Below are 21,252 nucleotides of genomic sequence, written 5' to 3'. Positions count from 1 at the left end.
GACTGCGGTTGGAACCCGGCACCACCGCTTCACCGGAGCAGTGGCTCCACCAACTGAGCTATAGCTGGAACGGCAAGCTTATGGTAGGGCGAGGGAGACTTGATCAGTATCTCGAAGAGGGAACTGTGTTGGTCAAACATTTGACCTCTGAAGTTTGCTAGAACTCGGTGTGAGTGGAAGACCGCTGCTTTGGATTTCCCACTTTTTAGATGGCAGGAAAATATTCATGCAGACAAGTGAAGGAAAAACCGCGGAACATAGCCTAATGCAATGAGTGCCGCAGGGAAGTGTGCTAAGCCGTTTTCTTTTTAACTGCGTGATGGCGGATTTGCCGCGAAAGCTCATTTCTGGCTTACGCTGTTCGCTATACGCCGGTGATGTCTGCATTTGTGTATCTGGCAAAACTGCAGGCCTCATCCAGTCTACCTTGCAAGAAGGCCTAGATATCAGTGACTACTTTTTACAAGAGAGAGGGATGACGTTCTCTCAGGCAATAACAGCCGTTCTGCCTTTTACTCGTAAGAATCTGAAGGATTTCCGACTCTGCATCAACGGTCAACCTTTAGCGTCTGTTAAGCAGCACCGTTTTATGGGTGTAGTTCTTGACAGACTACTCTCTTGGGCTCCTCATATAAAATCTATCGAAGACCAGGTGAGCACTGTTATGAATGTGCCTTGCAGACTTCGTCCTGGGGCTGTTCTTCGTCATCTCTGCTCGCAGTTCACAATGCACTCATATATAAAAAGATTGCGTACTCCACGATTCTTCACGGTATGTCGCGAACCTCGTGGAGGAACGCTTGCAAAGACTGTTAGCTAGGAGTCCCTGCGTGTACTTGGGAGTTAGTCAAGCAACTTCCAGCGCTCCGAGGCAAGGCAGCCTTCGTTTGAAGTGTTACGAACAAGGGAGACCTGCGGGCACATTTTCCTCCTGACATGAAAGGCACCCATTAGCTTCCACGCCTCATGAACGAGATGGAAGTTATATATATCAAGTGTTTCAACACTACCGCCAGCTTCTTCCAAGATATGAATTTTGGAAAGGGGATAGAGAAAAACCCCCATGGCTTTTAGTTACCCCTACAATACAGTTGTCTGTCGAAGGGATAATTAGGAAGCGGGACATGATGATATTCGCTGCTCAGCAGCATTCTCTCCAAGCTTGGAGCTGCTGCAGCCGCCAAAATTCTGAGAGAAGGCCAAGTACCATCAGAGCTAATCTCACTGATCTGGTCCGCAGCTCATCAGGGCGTGTGGGGAAACGAGAAGGCGCACGCGACCGCCTGAGGGCTCACTTTCCGGTCGATCGCCGCTGACGCGCCGCCTCCACGCGAGGAACACCTCCCACAACATTCCATGCAATAATTTCTCATTATAAGCTCGGTCGTAAGACCTATCCAGCAGCAGATAATCAGCTCAGTAGGAAAGAGGAAATACTCGAGCTGCCGAGACTTGGTGTGTTCCTCACCTACGTACTAATTATGGTCAGCAAATGTTATGCCACAAGCTGCCCAGTTTATTGAATGACCTTTCCAGATATAATGTCGATGTGCTCATTTGTTCCGCTAGAAATCTGTACAAAATGTTCTTGCGTCCACGACTCCATACGGTTGTACTTCTGCTTATTTTTCTTTCCTTTCTACCTTTTTTCATGCATTTCTGCATATTTTTAATTGTTATATGAATTTTGCCTTTGGTCTTTCGTTCTTTTTCATTTTTGTTCAACAAGTTTCCCTCCTGCCCTGCTGCTGCCATTGTAAACAGAATTTTGGGCCAATCAAGCTGCCTTTCTTTGAAGCTTTTTCCCCTTGTTTTCCACCACAACCTTGTACCTGCTTGTTTGTGGAAATAAATCAATTAAATCAAATATTAAAACCCCACAGGGTGCAAGGTGTTCCGGTACATGAGGCTGGGTAAGGTGTTAGTTTGTATAGACAAGATTCATTTACCCTCACACGCAGGCTGCGGGAGCGCTCCTACTCTCGACACCAGTCGCCATCTGTCGGCGCGCGCGGCACGTTGGACTGCGGCCGGGTCGCGACGGCGGCGCGTAGAATGAGTGTTTACGTGTTCTTCGCTTCCGTCGCTGATGCGCTCTATCACCTAACGTGTGTGGGTGTGTGCTGTGCATCACTATTCACATTTTCCGAGACCGTTCTACGGTTAGCTGACACACACACTGTTACACATTGTTACACACATATGCGAGGGTAGTCGACCAGGCATACGGTGTGGATTGAAAACAGGTACTTACAAGCACATTTATGCGCTGGTGTGCCGTTTGTTGCCGTTTGTTACGCACGCTACCATCTATGATAATTTTATGTATCAGAATGTATATTTATTGATTTGATTGGATGGTGCAGTGATGTGCAAGCGGTAACCGGATCGGCCAGCTGCTGATCGAAGGTTGTCCAGGCGAACCGCGTGTTTTCAATCGCCAGTACGTCTTAGACATCCGTGCGCTGAGCTGGCTATTGTTCCAGTTAAACACATTTCGTGCATGGGGATGTAAGCGCGACCGCCAACAATTTAAGTTTCTAGTTCCGTATGTATCTCAGAGGGGTCCGTGGGGTGAAGGGCTAACCGTAGTATCTTTCTGCTGTTGGTACTTACCTGAATCACAGCAATATATACACGATTTTACTACATTCTATGACACGTGGCCAAACGGCTACGCGACGCTGTCACACGCGCCGAGAGCTTCCAAAGAAACTAGACACGACTTCGGTCAGCAGAATTCGTGAAAGCTGGCCTCTCGGCTGATATTGATTCAATCTTGGATAAATTAAACGAGAATACGTTTTTGTGCGCCAAGCACCATAAATCATGAGAAAATTTGTTTTCTGTTAGCCCTGTGGCTCAGTTGTGCTCACAACGATAATTTGTTGTGACCGGTGCACCACGTAGCTGGCGAAAAGAAAGCCCTATTTGTGGTGGGTGCTTTATGGCCGGCAGGCAAGATTAAGGGCGCATTGGAATTGAAATTGCATGCTAGCTGTGCACATAATGCTTGATGCTGACAAAAAAAGTTTTCTCTGTGATGGAGCACCAAAACGGTAGCGATATAAGCGCGAGCGCGTGCTAATCGCCGGCCCAATTAACGTGAGTGCCAAACTATATGTCATGATTAACGCATCAGTTTTATCCCTTTGATAAAGCAAAGACCTCCTGCAACACAACGACGCTGTGGAAGTATGCTGGACAACGTTTTTTTAACGTCCGAAGGGAAGTAAATCGCGGCTATATGCAGGCGCGGCCGCGGAGCTGCCGCAGCCTCGCAGTCCGCAAAGAAACGCCCACACTGCGGCGCGCCAGTCGGTGGAAAATGGCCGCGCCCGAGAGCGGCTCTGGATTCCGCTGGATTCTGGTCTATAGCTGGCGCCATTTGGCGGCTTCTTCACAGCTGGTTTCGTATGTGGGCAGAGACTGTTTTACGGGATAGCCTGTGGTATTGTAATATGTCTGCGTACGTATAAGTGGGATACTTTCCGCCCAGTCTGGGTTGGGTTGGCTTTCCGCTAGCGCACGGAGGGTGAGGTCGCGGGCTGTCTCGTGACCGCCCTCATTAACAGGAAGAGACGCATGTCCAGGTGTCCAGACTAGGCGTACTGGCGGGATGTGTTGGTTTCGGTGCAGGACTTCATGTGCGATCGGCGAGATACATCTTTGCGCATAGTTTCGGCATTCTTCGTTGAAGTCTGTATACTAATGCATATTTGCTTGTTTTGGGGGCGAGTGCTGACGGCGAGAGCTATTGCGCACCTTTGCACTTCCGTGCTGTTGTCGGTGCGTGCTCCGGCGCCGGCAAGCCTAAAGGGACCACGCCATTCAAAGGAGGCTGTCTCGGAAGAGGCGGCCATGGCTTCCCAGACTGTGGAGCGACCAGATCATGGACTCGACCACCCGTCCAGTGAGACCTCATCGCTTAGTGGGGCTGAGTCAACGATCGTGGACGGTGACGAGTCAGTGGCCGATATGGCTGACGTGGACAACGAAGGCTTCAAGTTGAAGAGTCATAGCAAGCAACGAACGGTAGGGATCCCGGTGGTTGAGCCCACAGATAGGGGGTTGATTTCAGAGAGAAGAATCCCATCTTACTTTTCGCGGCCATTCAATCACTGCTGGGATCAGCTCCGGTTCGAAGTCGGTCCACCATGCACGGGGCTCTTCAGCTGGATGTCTCGACGGAAGAGCAGGTTGACAAGCTCCTGCAGAGCTCTCAGATTTTTGGCATCAAAGTTAACGTGCGGTTGCCCCATTCCTACATGAAGAACACCTGTGTTATTAAGGGTGTACCAAAGTGGTATTCAGAACGCGACCTACTTGATTATCTGAAACCACAAGGTGTACTGCACGTGAAACGACTTGTGCGTCGTGTGGAGTCTCCAGGAAAAGAATGGGCTGCGAAACCTACCAACTCTATCGTGTTGACATTCGCTCCCAACTCAGAGCGCCCCGAAAAAATTGATCTGGGATTCACAAAACACGCAGTTGCAGATTTCACTGAAGCTCCTCCACGGTGTTTTAGATGCCAACGGTTTGGGCACGTGGTCAAAGTTTGCACAACGGATCGACGCTGTAAGCGGTGCGGAGGCGACCACGACTTTAAAACCTGCAGGGCAGATTTTGCTTGCGCCAATTGCGGTGGCGATCATCCAGCGAGTTTCGGAGGCTGCCCCTTCCGTGTGAGCGCTCTGCACCGTCGGATGTCCTTTATTGCTGGTCCAAAAACCCCACCGACTGAGACGCCTGTCCCTGGATTAGACGAGTTCCCAGTATTGGAGTCTGATGTTGTTGCGTTGCCCAACAATGTCCCTAAGAGACCTGAGTCCAGCAAGACGCCAAGGCCCAGTGCGCGCGAGTCGACTGTTCGACCTCCAGCAAAAAGTGTCCATGTTCTTGAGCGGCCGGATCACAGCCAGACTCCACGGCAAGGGGGACCCTCATATGCACAAGTGAAAAAAAAAACCAGCTACTGCGGCCAAGAGTGTGTCCCCGTTGGCATCTTTTATCGATGTTATAAGTGAGTGCGTTGCGCGAAATAAGGAGCTCAAAAATCAAGGTATGTCTGACCTTCTCCATGTTTTGTTTGGGGCCCTGCGTTCACATGTTCTAGCGATGGCGCCTGGTAACCTGAAGAACTTCCTACAGCTGGTGCTTTCTTTTGAGTCCCTAATTTCCACCTTCGCAGCAAACTTCCTTGCGAACTAAAATGGATAGGGCTAAACCTCGTGGATCTCATACGCACCGAAAAGTGCCGTTTATATTGCAGTGGAACTGCGCTGGGATTTTAAGTCGGTTAGCTGAACTCAAACTATTCTTGAAAGAGACTTGTGTTCCAGTATTGGCCCTTTCAGAAGCTGGCCTGCCAAGCGGGAGATGTTTGACTGGATATGTCGCCCATAAAAACTGCAGCATAAAGTCATTGCCTGCAGGAAGTGCTGCGCTTTACATAAGAAGAGAAATTCCACATGTTTCTCTAAGCGTTGCCGATCTTTGCACGGATGACATTGAGGTAGCGGCTGCAAGAATACAGCTCGGCTCTCGAACCCTTTCTATTGCATCCGTGTACGTGTCTCCGCGGAAGAAGGTAGCATTAGATTTGTTTCTACAGCAGCTCTGCGACCGCTGCCCAACACCTATAATCATCTGCGGTGATTTAAATGCCCATCATGCCGTTTGGGGTGACAGGAACACGGATTCCCGTGGACGCAAACTTGTAGAGGTTATTGACAGTTTGGACCTGTGTGTTGCTAATGACGGAAGCCCCACTTTTTTCCGGCCTCCAGCCTCAGCGACAGCTATAGACCTGACACTGCATTCACCTGACGTCCGCGTGAGTTGGTCAACAGCACCCGACCGCATGGGAAGTGATCACTATCCGATTTTTGTGTTTGCTGCCGACTTTCGTATGCATGGTCCTAAAATTAGCAACGTGGTCAACTGGGACAAGTACAGAAAGCACCTAAAACGTGTTTCTGGTGATGTTGTTGACAACATGATTTCTAGTAAGGTAGCAGCAACTACGGCGGTCAAGTTACCTGATCATTTTCGGCCCCGGATTTAAAACTCAGGAACCCTTGCGCAGCGAGAAGAAGGGCGGAGCGCCAACTCGTGCGGAAGGACGACAGGCAACTGAAGACGACCTTCAATAGGCTGAATTCTGCTATTAGACGGCACACGAACAAGCTTTACAGGTCGCAATGGGCCTCATTCTGTGCTAGTTTGACTGTGTTCTCACCGATAACGAGAATATGGCGAGTTATTGGCAGCCTTGCTGGAGAATCTCGCCCTTCGAAGCCTTTTGAAGCTCTTGCAAAACGCAAGGAAAAACCTATTGCGTGCTCGGCAGAGGAATTTGCAGACGCACTCGTACGTGCTGATTCTGGAATAGATATATATACACCGCCTGCTTCCTCCAGGTCTATCATGGACGTCCCGTTCACGCTTCGTGAGCTTCAGACTGCGCTCAGTGGCCTGCGGCGCCGGTGTTCACCAGGTCCCGACAGCATCACCAATCAAATGCTGAATAATCTGCCCTTGCAACTCAGAAAGGAGCTCCTCAACTTCATCAATCGAGTTTGGGAGACTGGCGATGTTCCTCCGTCATGGAAGGTGGCACATGTAGTTCCGGTACTGAAGCCTGGTAAAGACATGACAGACCTTGCCTCGTATCGCCCAGTGTCATTGCCCTCCTGTGTAGTTAGGTTGATGGAGAAGCTGGTAAATGAACGCTTATCATGGTGGCCTGAGGACAGCAAGGCACTGCCATCCTGTATGACAGGATTCCGCCGAGGTCTTAGTGCCCAAGATAGCGTCTTAGACTTGATCAGTCACATTGAACACCACAGAGCTTTCGGCCTTTCCACCTTAGCCGTTTTTCTTGATGTTGCGAAAGCTTACGACAGCGTGCTTCAGAGCTCAATTCTAAACAGTTTGCAAGGCATGGGCATACAGGGCCACATGTTAAGATTCATTTACAAGTTTATAAGTGATAGCGCGGTTCGTGTACGGTTAGGGAGTACGTTAAGCACCGAAAGGGTTCTATCACGAGGTGTGCCTCAAGGAAGTGTTCTTTCCCCCACGCTCTTTAACGCCGTAATGGCTGGCCTACCCGATTCGTTGAAAAAAAGTTGCAGGCAAGTGCGTATGTCACTTTATGCTGACGACATCTGTATTTGGATTACTGGCTACCAACACAAGCGATTAGCCCTGATAGCTCGACAGGCTATACTTTCGGCACAAGCTTACCTTCAAGGTTTGGGGTTGTCTCTGTCAGTGTACAAATCCGGCTTTATTCTGTTTCCAGGTGTAGGAAGACGTCTAGCGCGGTTGAAGATAGACCTCGGTCACTCTTGCATCCGTCAATTCAACCACGCGCGTTTCCTGGGCGTCATTATTGACTCCCGTCTACAGTGGCGAAAAGCTGTAGACGCGATTGTTTCATCTATATCTTCTCGTCTCAATGTGATCCTCAGAATTGCACGTGAGCAATGGGGAAACCATCCTTCTTCAATGGTCAAACTTCATGAAGCGCTGGTGGTCAGCCGGATAATGTATCAATTACCTTTAATTTCCCCATCGGCATCACAACTTGAGCGTCTCGAAGTTGTCCACAGAAAGGGCCTAAGAAGAGCCATTGGAGTTCCCCAGGCGGCTGCGAATAAGGCAGTACTTCATGAGTCCCTATCGAAACCTCTTAGCCTTATCGCTTCTCAGAGACTACTAATGCATCTTGACCGCTTAGGAGGGACGGTAGCTGGGCGATCCCTTCTCCAGCGGCTCTGCAAGAGATATGAGTCGAAGGCTTACTTGGCACTCAATACTCTTAGTTCTTTAGGCATTAATGTCCGAAGGCAAAGGAAACGGTTGAAACCCCCCTGGTCTTTTCCGACCCTCGACTGTAAGGTCACAATTCCCCATGTGAGCGCAAAGCGCAGCGCTCCTTTGGCAGCAACGCGTTCGCTTGTACTGGAATACTTGGAAACAGAGTATGCCTGCCATCTTCAAATTTTCACGGATGGTTCTTTGGACAAGGTCAAACAAGCTAGCGCAGCGGCTTTTTACATTCCTTCTTTGGACTGTAAGGGGTCCGTGCGCTGTACTGCTGTTGTATCCCCCACAACGGCTGAAAGTGTTGCTATTGAGGCCGCTTTACGGAAGTTAGGGTCTTGTCCGGCTCAACCTGTTGTCATCCTAACTGATTCAAAATCTGCCCTTCAGAGGTTAGAGCGCGGATTCCCTACTGACGCCTTGTCTCTAAGCTCTCTGCGCTTGGTGCAGAATCTGCACAGCAGAGGCTTTACTCTACATTTCCAGTGGGTGCCCTCTCACATAGGAGTTAACGGTAATGAGGTGGCAGACAGTCTCGCCCATAAAGCTCTTTCAAGGATTCCATAAAAAAAAGTACCTTAAGATGGGAAAAGTCTCTGCAGGAAAACGGTGCTCGATCACTTCAGTACCCTGTGGAGTGCGTCTCACAAGCCATGTGTGACCAATGGGCTAAGGAGATCTCAGGCGACCCTTCTACATCGAATTCGCACGGCCTCTGCTCGCACTCCTGCATGGATGCATAAGACCGGCATAGCATCGTCTCCGCTCTGCTCTTTATGTGGTGTGTGCGGGGATATCGAACATTATATTATGTACTGCCCAAAGTACAACGCGGAAAGGCATGTGATGTTCGCTTCCTTCAAGAAGACAGGAACCCGTCACAGCACAGTGCAGGACATTGTCTACCCGAGTGGAAACCAGACATGCAGAAGGGAGGCTGAACGCCTTCTTTTAACATTTCTGCAGAACACGGATCTTGTTTTTAAATGGTGACAGCAGAAACGGACTATGGCCTACTGTGATTGAATGTGTGCGTAGATGGTGTCTTCCGGAGTGGACTACTTTATACTGTGAGTGAATGTGTGTATGGAGTGTGGCACTACAATGGCCTATGTTCTACTGTGACTGAATATGTGCATAGATGGTGACTTCTGGAGTGGACTGTGTTGTGAACTGTGTGGATTGATTGTGTGCATAGATGGTGACTGCGGGAGAGAATGTGTGCTATTATAAGAGACTGTGCGCTTAGCGGAGTAGATGCGGCATTGTTAATATCGAAGGGACGCTGCGGTGGAGCAATTGCCGGCAGACAAAGCAAGGCTAACCCCACCTGTAGCATTCAACACCTCAACCTCAACCTCGGTGCGTGCTGTGACTGATGCTATCGCACCGCCTCTCCGCTCAGCCACGGCTATTACCTTTGCCTTTGTAGCTTGGTGGTCTGCAGCATCTGTTTAGAGGGTGTCATGGTCGTTGCCTATGTTCTATGCAGGGTCTCGGCCCTTGACTTTGCGCCTACCGGTGTGGTGTTCGGGGTGCATATTTCGTGGTATTGGTGTTATTGTAATGCAGACTCTCATTTTTAATGCTATTGGTTGAAGTTCGCGAGGTGAAAATTTGGTATCCTAAATGTCTGAGGACATGCCTCCCTGTCGGCGTGTGTTTGGGTCTATCTTATTGACTTTCTGGGCTTCGATTACTTCGCAAGTAGTATTGCGTAAACCTCATCGTAATACTCTGGTCATTGATGCATAGATAGTGATGCTTATCGCCGTTTTTACGGCTGTGCGGATTAGGGTGTCTAGCTTCTCTGTTTCTGTCTGTGTGAAGCGTAGATACGGAGCGTGGTATGTGATGCGGTTTATAATTATTGCTTGTACGATACGGAGAACGTCAGCTCCTTTTAGGCCCTGACGGCGGCTGGTGATCCTTCGGATCATGTCGGTTATTTTATTGTTTTTTTTAGTAGCACCATCGTGTACGTGTTCTTTGTATTTTTTTGTAAAGGTAGGCCCAACAACTGTATACTCTGCTTACCCTATTAATGGGATCGCCCTCAACTGTGACCGTGAGGTCCCGTGGTGGGTCGGTTTTCCTTCGGCATTTTGTGACCGTGAGCAGTTATGAGTTGCGCTGCACACGCTATTCCCCATGTCCGTGCACATTGTTGGCTGCCGTTCGCTGCTGCTTGTAGCGCGTCCTGTATTTCGCCATCATAGCTGGCCAAGGTGGCAATGTCATCCGCACACAGCGCGTGTCTGATTACCGCATGGCATCTAGTAGGGGGCTGTGGGGTGCAGTTGGCTCATTGATATGTTAACAAGCAGGGGGGCAGGACTGACCCTTGTGGCGTTCGTTTTCCTGCTAAGCGGAGAGAGTTCGATCGTATGTTTCCATCTTCTAAGGCGACGATGGTTTTTCATTCATTTGGTGCTAACCCAGCTGACGACTTCCCCCTTAATTTAGAGGAACAATGCAATTGCGAATGCCAAACAAATTGTCGCCAAGACTTGGTGCTAATTATTGCTGATGGTGTAGAACATTGCGTAGTACATCTCGGATCATGGGAATGTTTTTTTTTTTCTGCCTTGGTAGTGTCCCCGTTGTATATATGCATCGAATGCGCGAAGTCCTACGCGCAACCCGGCCTTACCAGACGAATGACTCCATATCGTCGCAACGAATACTTTGTTTTCCAGCTCGGTGACGCACCATTATCGTTCATAAAGTATCAGTATGGATCGCTTAATTATTGTTCTCATGTCAGACTGACAAAATGAACTGTTGATGACGACGACTTCTCTAATGCTTGTAACTTCGTGGATGATGCAGTGATACTTATTGTGATCTCTTGGTATGCCAACGGGTTGTACAGAGCGCATACGTAGAAGCTATTGTTAAGCTTCCTCATTCACATGAAGATTCGTTCAGTTGTTATTGCGACTATTGTCTGAGGAAAATGTAAATTATTAGGTCCTTCGAGTTGAACGCGCGAACGGCTTTCAGTGCTAGAGATCGGAGTCAGAGCGCGAGCTGAACGACACCAACGAAGAAAAATTATTAGCGAAGAATGCAGGTTTCATGTATTATCCAAATGTCGTAAAACAACGCTTCTTAGCACGAGAGCCTTTTCCGGAGAGAAATCAGGATAGGTTACACAAGGATAATTGCTATGTTTTATGACGCTACGCGCATCTTCGACAATATCATTTGCACTAGAGCGAGCATGCGTTGCGCGAAAAAGAAGGCATGTGGTCGCACAAATTCCAGCAACGCTGTCAAAGATTTACCCCATTTGTATTCAGTCTACCTCCACCAAGCGCAGGTTGTTTATTTCAGGCGATCTCCAGCAACACTTGGTTGCATATCAGTGGATAAACATCGCGTCTCCATTTCGATAGAATGTCTACATTATCATTTTGACTGCAGTTGGCCGCCCAGTTCTCTAGCTATGCTTCTAACACTGAATACATAAATACACGAGAGACAATATAACATTTATAAATGTCATCACATGTGCTGTCAAATGGGTGAATGTTTTAAGCCGATGAAAACAGTCTTATCCATCTTAGCTGTGCCTTGCTTGCACGTGAAAATGTTTATCCTCATGTTGGCACATTGTTTGGGATAGCGTTGCGCCTCAGGTTTTGAGGGATCAATGCTCAGATTTATTGTTTCGTCCGATAGACTTTTCTTCTTGAAAGGTCGATCCAGTCGGACGAAGGGTTGCTGCGAAGCCTGGGCTCATAGTTCGCCCGGCTGGCGCGACGGTATCCGGAGCTCTTACTGGCTTCCACGAGGTGCATAGGGAACCATTTCCGTGCCACCAGCGGACGATGTTCTTGTACACTTTCCGGTTTTCTGGCCGCGCCTCATATAACGCCTTGCAGAGGGCGCAGTGATCTGTGATGCCGCTTGGAACGATGCCGTGGGTGTTTCTCCAGGCAAAGTACTTCTGGTATCGTGACGGGTCTGCCGCAACCGCCTTCAAATAAGTAGCGACGTGCTTGGGTGAAGCAAAATCAAGCGCATTGATGTACGAGCCCGGAGGTGCCAAGTCTGAGTAGTTTCCGAAAACCACAGGAACAATTTCGTTTTGAAGAGCATTAACGTAAAACTTCTCAGTGACGTAATCAGGGCATATCGAATTTTCCAGAGCCAAGTAAAAGTAGTACGTCCTTCCGAAACTCGCTGGACATCCTAGCCTTCTCAAGCATTTCAGGTTGCCGCAGGTCCCGTAAATGTCGACGGGGATGTGCTTCTTGAGCTCCTTCACGAATTGCATTCGGCCGCTAGGCGTTCGGCAGTTGCTCACCAGCCACACGACTAGCTTGGAACGGTTCGTCCATGTTACGAAAGGCGGCGAACTGCTGCGCTCAGGCGTTAGTCGTGCAACGAAGGAATAAGGGTGCCAAACATCTGAGTCACGCCTGTACGTGTACGTCCAGTTGAAGACTTTCTTCAGTTTTTTCATTTGTTGTGGTCGGCTGTGAGCAGGAGACTCCAAATTCCAGTAGACCCATCGCTGGTGTGGCGCACGATACTTGGGAAGGTTGTTACCGTCGGCGTCCCGGTCGTGTATCACGACGGCGTCTACCGTTCTTATCAGGGACCTGTTATTGGTCAGGAAGCACGGAACCGGGCAGTTGTCGTGAGGGGTTAGACCGCTTGACGTGAAGTTGTAAACTTCGTTCCACGCCCCGAAGGCTTTTGTCCAGAACAAGATCTTCACCCGTTTTTGCAATCTTCTCGTGCTGGTCCATGTTGTCCACTTCGGGAGTTTGAAGTCAGTGTAGATCAGTGCGAAGATGGTCATCGAGGCGCAAAGAAAACAGACACCTACGAAAAAGCACCGCAGGTTTCTGGGCTCTGCTACGGGGGCCTGAAAAAGAGTGAGTCGATGACGCCAGTCAAACGAGAATAACACCTGCTCCTCTAATAATGTGACTTCAAGTTAAATTTCACATTGAATGTTTAATTTAGTAGCACCACATTGCGCAAAGTCAGGAATTTTGACTTCTTGAACCCCCGCTTCCCTCACAGACATTCGCCGCTTATTCGCATGAAGCGTCGCAACAACGGATGTCATTGGAAGCGCTTCAGCTATCAATCTTGCAAATATGCTGAATGTGTCATGCATGCAATGAACAACCTAAAAGGATTCATTAGCAACCATGCAAGCAGCTTCAACAATCACGCTGCTCAAGCACCTCCAGACGAGATTGAGCCTTTTCGAGTTGGACAAATGTCTAAAGTGGATATCTGTTTGTTCCTCATTTACCCTTTTTATGGAACCTGATAGCAGCGACAGATCGATCTGACAGATATAATCGCAGTTTTGCGTGTGCTTCAACTTAATGCACACAATAAGAAGTCCCATCACATAAAAATTATATGACGCAGCACCATACCCTTCTCTTTGTACCGAGAAAGTGACCTTCACGGATGCCTCTTCCACGGCTCCTTGAGGTCCCTACGGCTACGCGCTGTAGCATTCCCGCCTCCCCGCACCTGCAACCCAAACTTGCGGGCCGTACCTCCGCCCCAAGGACGCATTGTTCCTCGAAATCGTTGCCATTGCGCATGCAGTTCAGTCATTTGCTCATTCCCTCCCTCTCGGAGTACACGGTCTGTTCCACTCCCAAGCGTCTATACGCGACATACAAAACTGCACACTCTATCCTGTTCACTCAAACGGGAAGTCTAACGATGGGTCTACGCACTGCAGCGTTCCATCGTTTCCCTCCGCTGGTTTCCTGGGCATTCGAAACTGACGGCGATGAGCTGGGCTCCCTCGCGATACTCTTCACCGGGCACCGTTGATCTCCTGGGCCACGCCCTCGGAGGACGGTGGGAGACTTTTCCTGCGCAGCCCCATCAAAGAGGTCTACCCCCAGCTCCACGCCGAAAAATACCTCTGCCCTCCGCCTCATTCATCAATCAACGTGCCGGAGGCTTGCTTTATTCGGCACATGAATGCAGTGATCGCCCCCTCCTACCTCATACTCTATTGCTATCGATCGGATCCCTAGCTCTTGTCCCAACCGCCCCTATGTATACCTAGGACATATCTGATTGCCTCTTCTATTGCCCTGCTGCTCAGCAGCCGGGTTCCTATCACTCTCCTTCGCTTTCCGTCATCACCTGGCTCGACTGGCTAGCCACCGAGGGGAATAAGAACAGCGTCGACTGTTCTCCCAGGCGGGCAATATGCTCTGCCTGTAAAGTGTGGACAAATAAATGTGTTCTACAACTATGACGACTACACATTCGTGGTAATGCTCATGATGAGCGCTAGCAGCATTTCGGTCATGGTTTTGCGAATAGCAGCGAAAACTCGAAGGGCATCGGCCAGAATAATGCCCTTACTTTGCTGCAGACGTATTCTTACGCGGCAGCGTATACAGCTCGTTAGGTCGTAATAGTCCGCACCGCGCGTCGGAAATAATCGGGTGCTGAGTAAAAAAATCATACCATGGTAATTTGTGGTTCTAATGAGTGGTGATTGATTGGTGTGTGATAGACGACGTCGAGTTAATGAAATCATTGTAACTGATTAAATAAATAAATAAATGAAAAAAATAAGAAAAATGGGTTAAAACGAGTCAGAATGCTCAGAATGAAAAGCGAATACTCGATGATGCTAAGAAAACTTAAAGTGTGTAATTAATTGAATAATAATTAGTAATAATTGGTTTTTGGGGAAAGGAAATTGCGGAGTATCTGTCTCATATATCGTTGGACACCTGAACCGCGCCGTAAGGGAAGGGATAAAGGAGGGAGTGAAAGAAAGGAAGAAAGAGGTGCCGTAGTGGAGGGCTCCGGAATAATTTCGACCACCTGGGGATCTTTAACGTGCACTGACATCGCACAGCACACGGGCGCCTTAGCGTTTTGCCTCCATAAAAACGCAGCCGCCGCGGTCGGTTTCGAACCCGGGAACCCCGGATCAGTAGCCGAGCGCCCTAACCACTGAGCCACCGAGGCGGGTTAAATTAATTGAAACAATCGGAAAAAATGAACAATTCGTTCAAAGGTATCAAACTGCTCAGAATGAAAAGCCAATGTTTGCTGATCCCAAGTATCAGTGTATATTGTCGCCCTAAGAATCTTGTAACGACAATTCTGAAGAGTCGCAACAGAATCAGATGACCCACCAAACTGCGTACACTATCGCGTCAACTCATAAGCACTAGGAGTCCTCCAACATTTCTTTTTTCTCGTTTTATTGAAAAGTGGATTTGTTGAAAGGAAATGGCGCAGTATCTGTCTCACATCTCAGCGGACACCTGAGCCGCGCCGTAAGGGAAGGGATAAATGACGGAGTGAAAGAAGAGGTGCCGTAGTGGAGGGCTCCGGAGTAATTTCGACCACCTGGGGATCTTTAACGTGCACTGACATCCAACAGCACACGGGCGCCTTAGCGTTTCGGCTTATACTTTTGAATTAGTGGCATACAAGACCATCAGGCGCGATTTTATGGATGCGCCATTAACTCATTCAGGTGAACTTAAGTTTCTTGGCGTCTTTAACTGGTGCAGTTTACGCGGCATGCCCGTGCTTGAGGATGTTGCCGTCATTCACGGGGTGTTAGAGCTCACATCTCAGGAATCGCTCACGCCTAACGTTTGGTCTCGGCTCATTGCAGCGGCCCTAACGCGTACGCTACGGTCCCTGCTCCCTTTGCGCCCTGGCCGGATTTACAGCGGAAGCTGGGATAGCTTTGTGCAAGTCATTTAGTAGACGCAGTTCAGAGGATGCAGCGGACACCACCGCCAGGCACCTAAAAGCTTCACTGATGTGTCCTCTGATCCATGGAGCCGGTTGTCGCGGCAGCGTTTCGATGGAGGCCGAAAGCAAAAGGCGCCCGTGTGCTGTGCGATATCAGTGCACGTTAAAGATCCCCAGGAGGTCGAAACGATTCCGGAGCCCTCCACTACGGGCACCTCTTTCTTTCTTTGTTTTTTCACTCCATCCTTTATCCGTTCCCTTTCGGCGCGGTTCAGGTGTCCACCGAGATGTGAGACAGCTACTGCGCCATTTCCTTTGCTCAAAAACCAATTTTCATCTTTTCCTTCCCTTTCCTAAAGCGAAGCCGGCGGCGTGTGTTTGTGTGTTAGTGTGTGCACTCGCAGATGGTACAGAAAATCACACCGATGGCAAGGGAAAAAATTCGTTGGAGGCACTTACTGCGGGAAGGCGAAAGCCGTTTGCGACTCACTGCACTGATTTGAATTTGCCACTCTCGAATTCATTTAATAATAATAATAATTGGTTTTGGGGGAAAGGAAATGGCGCAGTATTTGTCTCATATATCGTTGGACACCTGAACCGCGCCGTAAGGAAAGGGATAAAGGAGGGAGTGAAAGAAGAAAGGAAGAGAGAGGTGCCGTAGTGGAGGGCTCCGGAATAATTTCGACCCCCTGGGGATCTTTAACGTGCGCTGACATCGCACAGCACACGGGCGCCTTAGCGTTTTTCCTCCATAAAAACGCAGCCGCCGCGGTCGCGTTCGAACCCGGGAACTCCGGATCAGTAGTCGAGCGCCCTAACCACTGAGCCACCGCGGCGGGTCGAATTCATTTCTCGACAGAGAAGATGAGCAGCTGGAGCGAGCGTGGCGCCACGTGACCTAGGTCACGTGATCTAGGTGGCGATGTAACCGACGAACAGTCACCGCGAGTATGAGCCATCAAAGGATATCGCCTTAAAAGGGTGACGTCACCAAGCAGCCGTAGGACGCATACATCAAGCTCATCCCGAAATTTCGGACAGTCATATGCATTTGGGTTCGCCTTATATACCCCACTGGCTGTTCTCAGTGAGGCGCCACATATACCAAGTATATTCGTACCAAAATTGTGAGCAACCGTTTGTCATACAGCGTTCTTGTTGGCATCATGCCATATTGGAATTCACTCTGTTATCCTTAGGTACCAGCGGAAGGCAAAGTAACCGCTGGCTGCTTTACGGACCGCTCAGCCCGCCGGCCAGAAATGGCTGGTGGATCGGGCTTCATGTGAGGCGCAAGTCCGTGGACTCCTGGACCAGTAGGGGACCACCCTGGAAGATTTTTTTTTCGTCTAATAACAGTTGTTTCTGCTGCTGCTGCTGCTGCTAGGAAGAAAGAAAAGGAAAGTGCACGGGTCTGCCTACTGGCTCAAGCCGAACCACGCTCGGCGCCGCGTGCTGAAAATAGGAGAGTTAAAGGATGGGAGAGCAAAGAGAGAAATAAAAGGCTCGCGCTATTATGTCCCGGGCCGATCCCGGAGGCAGTGCAATACCGGGCCAACCCGCGCAGGAGTGCTTCAAGCACACCGCCATATTCCAAAAATAATTTCAATATCTTGGGTCCAAGGACCCGAAGCAGATATTAAATCAGTTATAAGACTATTAATCTAACCGCTGGTCCTTTAAGATCCCAAGGTGATCGAAATTAGTCCTGAGCCCTCCACTATGGCACCTCTCTCTTCCTTTCTTTTCTTAGTCCCTCCATCAATTCTCTTACAGCGCGGTTCAGGTGTCAACCGATATGAGAGAGATACTGCGCAATTTCCTTTCCCCCAAAACCAATTTTAATTTTAGCAGGCCGCGGCGTCCGAGTTTCGATGGAAATTGGAATATTGGCTTTTGAGGAAAGAAAATGGCGCAGTTATTTGCCTTACATCTCGGTAAACAACCGAACCGCGTTTTAAGGGAAGGGAAGAAGATGGAATGGAAAGAAGAAGGAGGTGCCGTAGTGCAGCGCTCCGGAATAATTTCGGCCACCCGCCGCGGTGGCTCAGTGGTTAGGGCGCTCGTCAACGTCAACTGAGCCGGAGTTTCCGGGTTCGAACCCAACCGCGGCGGCTGCGTTTTCATGGAGTCGAAACGGTAAGGCGCCTGTGTGCTGTGCGATGTCAGTGCACGTTAAAGATCCCCAGGTAGTCGAACATATTCCGGAGCCCTCCACTACGCCACCTCTTTCTCCCTTTCTTCTTTCACTCCCTCCTTTATCCCTTCCCTTACTGCGCAGTTCAGCTGTCCGCCGATATGTGAGACAGATACTGCGCCATTTCCTTCCCCAAAAACCTTTTTTCAGTTTTCACCTGCACTTTGATCTTAGCCAAAAGGACGAGAAGCGATCTGGAGATCTTTAATTTCCACTAACATCGCACAGCACACGGGCGCCTTTGCGTTTCGCCTCCATCGAAACGCGACCTCTACGGCAGGGTTCGAACACGGGAACTCCGGCACAGTAGCTGAGCGCTCTAACCACTGAGCCACAACAGCGGGCATTTCGATCGAGGCGAAACGCAAAAGGCGCCCGTGCGCTGTGCGATGTCAGTCGCATTGAAGATCCCAGGTGGTTAAATTATTCCGGAGCCTTCCACTACGGCACCTCTTCCTTTCTTCTTTCGCTCCTTCCTTTATCCGTTCCTTTACGGCGTGGTTCAGGTGTCCACCGATATAGAGTTACTGCGCCGTTTGCTTTTTTAAAAACCAATTTTCAACTTTTCTTCGCGCCTTTCCCTCTCCTTTCGTCTCTTTTTGCTGTTCTAATGTCGACGTTCCTCCAAGTCGACCCGCCACGGTGGCTCAGTGGTTACTTGGCTACTGAGCCAGAGTACCCAAGAAAAAAAATGGCAGTGCCTTAGCTCGGCTATACCAGGATATATGTAGCGAAAGCAAGTGTGAAACTCTTTAGTTGGCCTTGTTCACATATTCCACAACGTATGAAGCACAGACATAAACGTCCAGTATGACCTGTAGGTCCATATGTTTGATTTCAGCACCGAGGCTATCCCAGGATTGAAGGGTCGCGTCACTCTTATACGCCTATTCTCTAGGATAACGACACGTTGTTCTTCGGTTTTTTGAGCCCGCCGCTGATGTCTCTTGGTCGCATTCCATCGTTCATCACGGGCCGTCTTCAGTGAAGCAGGACTCAGGACTCTCCTCCGGCTACTGTCGCTGCTGCTAGCGGTCGAGACACCGGACGTTAAACGTGCCTGTCTCGCGGCGGCATATTCACAGCGGCGTTTAGCCAGTCGTTCGGCGCACTGTTCATCTGTTTAATAATAATAATTGGTTTTGGGGGAAAGGAAATGGCGCAGTATCTGTCTCATATATCGTTGGACACCTGAACCACGCCGTAAGGGAAGGGATAAGGGAGGGAGTGAAAGAAGAAAGGAAGAAGAGGGGCCGTAGTGGAGGGCTCCGGAATAATTTCGACCACCTGGGGATCTTTAACGTGCACTGACATCGCACAGCACACGGGCGCATTAGCGTTTTTCCTCCATAAAAACGCAGCCGCCGCGGTCGGGTTCTAACCCGGGAACTCCGGATCATTAGTCGAGCGCCCTAACCACTGAGCCACCGCGGCGGGTCGTCTGTTTCCTGGGCGATTCGTTTCCTCTTCACCTCGTTCCGCGGTCGATTCCACGCCTCCTAGGAGCAATTGAATGTCCGGACCCCGTAGAGTATCCGTTACGGGTCCAATTGGACTTATTTTTGGAAATGTGGTGGAAAGCTTGAAGGATGCTTCACTCCCGCCACCGGTTGGTCCGGTATTGCACTGCCTCCGGGATCGGCCTGGGTCTTTATACCACGCGTCTTTACCATCCTGTCTTTCTATCCCATCTTTCAACTTTCCTACTATCTGCACGTGGTAGCGATTGCGGCTCGGCTTGAGCCAGTGCATTTTCCTTTTCTTTCTTCCTGGCAACAACTCTCTCTCTCCACGCCTCCTCCAGCTTATCAGAATTGTCGCCGTTCATACTATCGCCTCAGCTGTGGTTGCGGCGCATGCCAGCTCTCCCTTTGCATCCTGTGACATCTTATCACGCATGCGGCGCAGCTGTCGAGGCGAGCGGAGGCGAGCGCAACGGCGAGGAACGCGGTGTCACGTCCTACCAAACAGCGGCGGCGAGCGGCGCGGTGTGACGCCATGCCAGATGGCGCGGCGAGCGCGCGAAGCACAGTAACCTTCCGCGGCGAGGCGCGCGTTGTGACGTCACGTGCCTCGATGAAGTACCGCCACGGCGAAATCGCGAGTTAATAATAATAATAATTGGTTTTTGAGGGAAAGGAAATGGCGCAGTATCTGTCTCATATATCGTTGGACACCTACGATTTATGAGACAGATACGGCCAATAAAGCTTTCGCTTCGAAATTGGTTTTTGAGGAAAGGAAATGGCACAGCAACTGTCTCACATATCTCGGTGGACACCCGAACCGCGCAGTAGGGAAAGGATAAAGGAGGAATTGAAAGAAGGAAGGAAGAAAGCGGTGCCGTAGCGGAGGTCTCCGGAATAATTTAGACCACCTGGGGATCTTTAACGTGCACACACATCGCACAGTACACGGCCGCCTTTTTGCGTTTCGCCTCCATCAAAACGCGGCCGCCGTGGTCGGGTTCGAACCCGGGTACTTCGGCTGAGTAGACGAACGCCTTAACCACAGAGCCACCGCGGCATGCAAGTTATGACCTTCTGGACAGCAAACGCGATAAAGAGCAAGAAAAAAAATGCTTGAAGGCTGCTGTCAGCGTCTAGGAGTAGTTCACTAAGGTAAAGAAAGGCCTTTTTTTGTGAATGAAAAGAACGCTGGGAGCTATGCCTCAGGCCGTAGTGCAGTACTCTGGTTAACTGTCAACCATTGGAGCTGTTCAGCGTGTTACGAAATTGCACTACACGGGAGAAGTTCTTGCTCTCCGCCCCTGATAAAATGCGGCCGCAGCGTCCCACCGTGGCCACAGAGCCGCCGCGGTGGGTGGCGTGTGAAGGTACGGATCATAGTGGTCACGAAACTTACCTTAACAAATTGTGTTTCCTCATGCTTGGCGCTTGCTCCCTTCTCTGTTGAATCCATCTTTGCGCAGGCACGTTTCTCGGGCTTTGGTGTCTGAACGGATTCTGGGCTCAGTGCAGCCTCTTTCTGCTCCGCACCCATGTTCTTCTAAATGCAGCGCGTGCTGGCACGTGCTGACATGTAAAACCTGGCTCCGTGTCAATTTCCTCATCATCCTTTTCTTTTTCTTTGCGTAGGATCATGGTTTGTTGTTTATGGGGCTTTAACGTCCCAAACCGACTCAGGCTGTGAGGGACGCCGTAGTGAAGGGCTCCGGAAATTTCGACCACCTGGGGTTTTTTAACGTGCACTGACATCGCACAGTACACGGGCCTCTAGAATTTCGCCTCCATCGAAATTCGACCGCCGCGGCCGGGATCGAACCGGCGTCTTTCGGGCCAGAAGCCAAGCGCCATAAACACTGATCCACCGCAGCGGATTTGCGTACAGGCAAAAAATTGACGCAGGTAGCATTAGTAGTAGCGGTTTATTTAAATTAATAATAAAAAGGAAGGAAAAGATTTTTGCGAGCCCTGGCATCTGCCATCGCTGCGGGAAGCACCTGAGCTGGGGCAGCGGAAACG

At 49.8% G+C, this 21,252-nt stretch overlaps 1 protein-coding gene across 1 annotated transcript; it reads right to left on the bottom strand.

The window, feature by feature from the left end:
* Nucleotides 1-11,276: 11,276 nt before the first annotated feature.
* On the bottom strand, nucleotides 11,277-20,765 carry LOC144110285 (4-galactosyl-N-acetylglucosaminide 3-alpha-L-fucosyltransferase FUT6-like). Its single transcript, XM_077643126.1, has 2 exons — nucleotides 20,633-20,765; nucleotides 11,277-12,718 (listed from the first exon to the last, which is right to left on the bottom strand). The coding sequence occupies exons 1-2, from the start codon at nucleotides 20,687-20,689 to the stop codon at nucleotides 11,492-11,494; spliced, it is 1,284 nt and encodes a 427-aa protein (XP_077499252.1). The 5' UTR covers nucleotides 20,690-20,765; the 3' UTR covers nucleotides 11,277-11,491.
* Between the last annotated feature and the right edge of the window lie 487 nt (nucleotides 20,766-21,252).

This window comes from Amblyomma americanum, chromosome 11 (genome assembly GCF_052857255.1).
Source record: "Amblyomma americanum isolate KBUSLIRL-KWMA chromosome 11, ASM5285725v1, whole genome shotgun sequence".
NCBI lineage: Eukaryota > Metazoa > Arthropoda > Arachnida > Ixodida > Ixodidae > Amblyomma > Amblyomma americanum.
The sequence above is the reverse complement of the archived record's forward strand: the minus strand, read 5'-3'. Positions and strand labels throughout refer to the sequence as shown.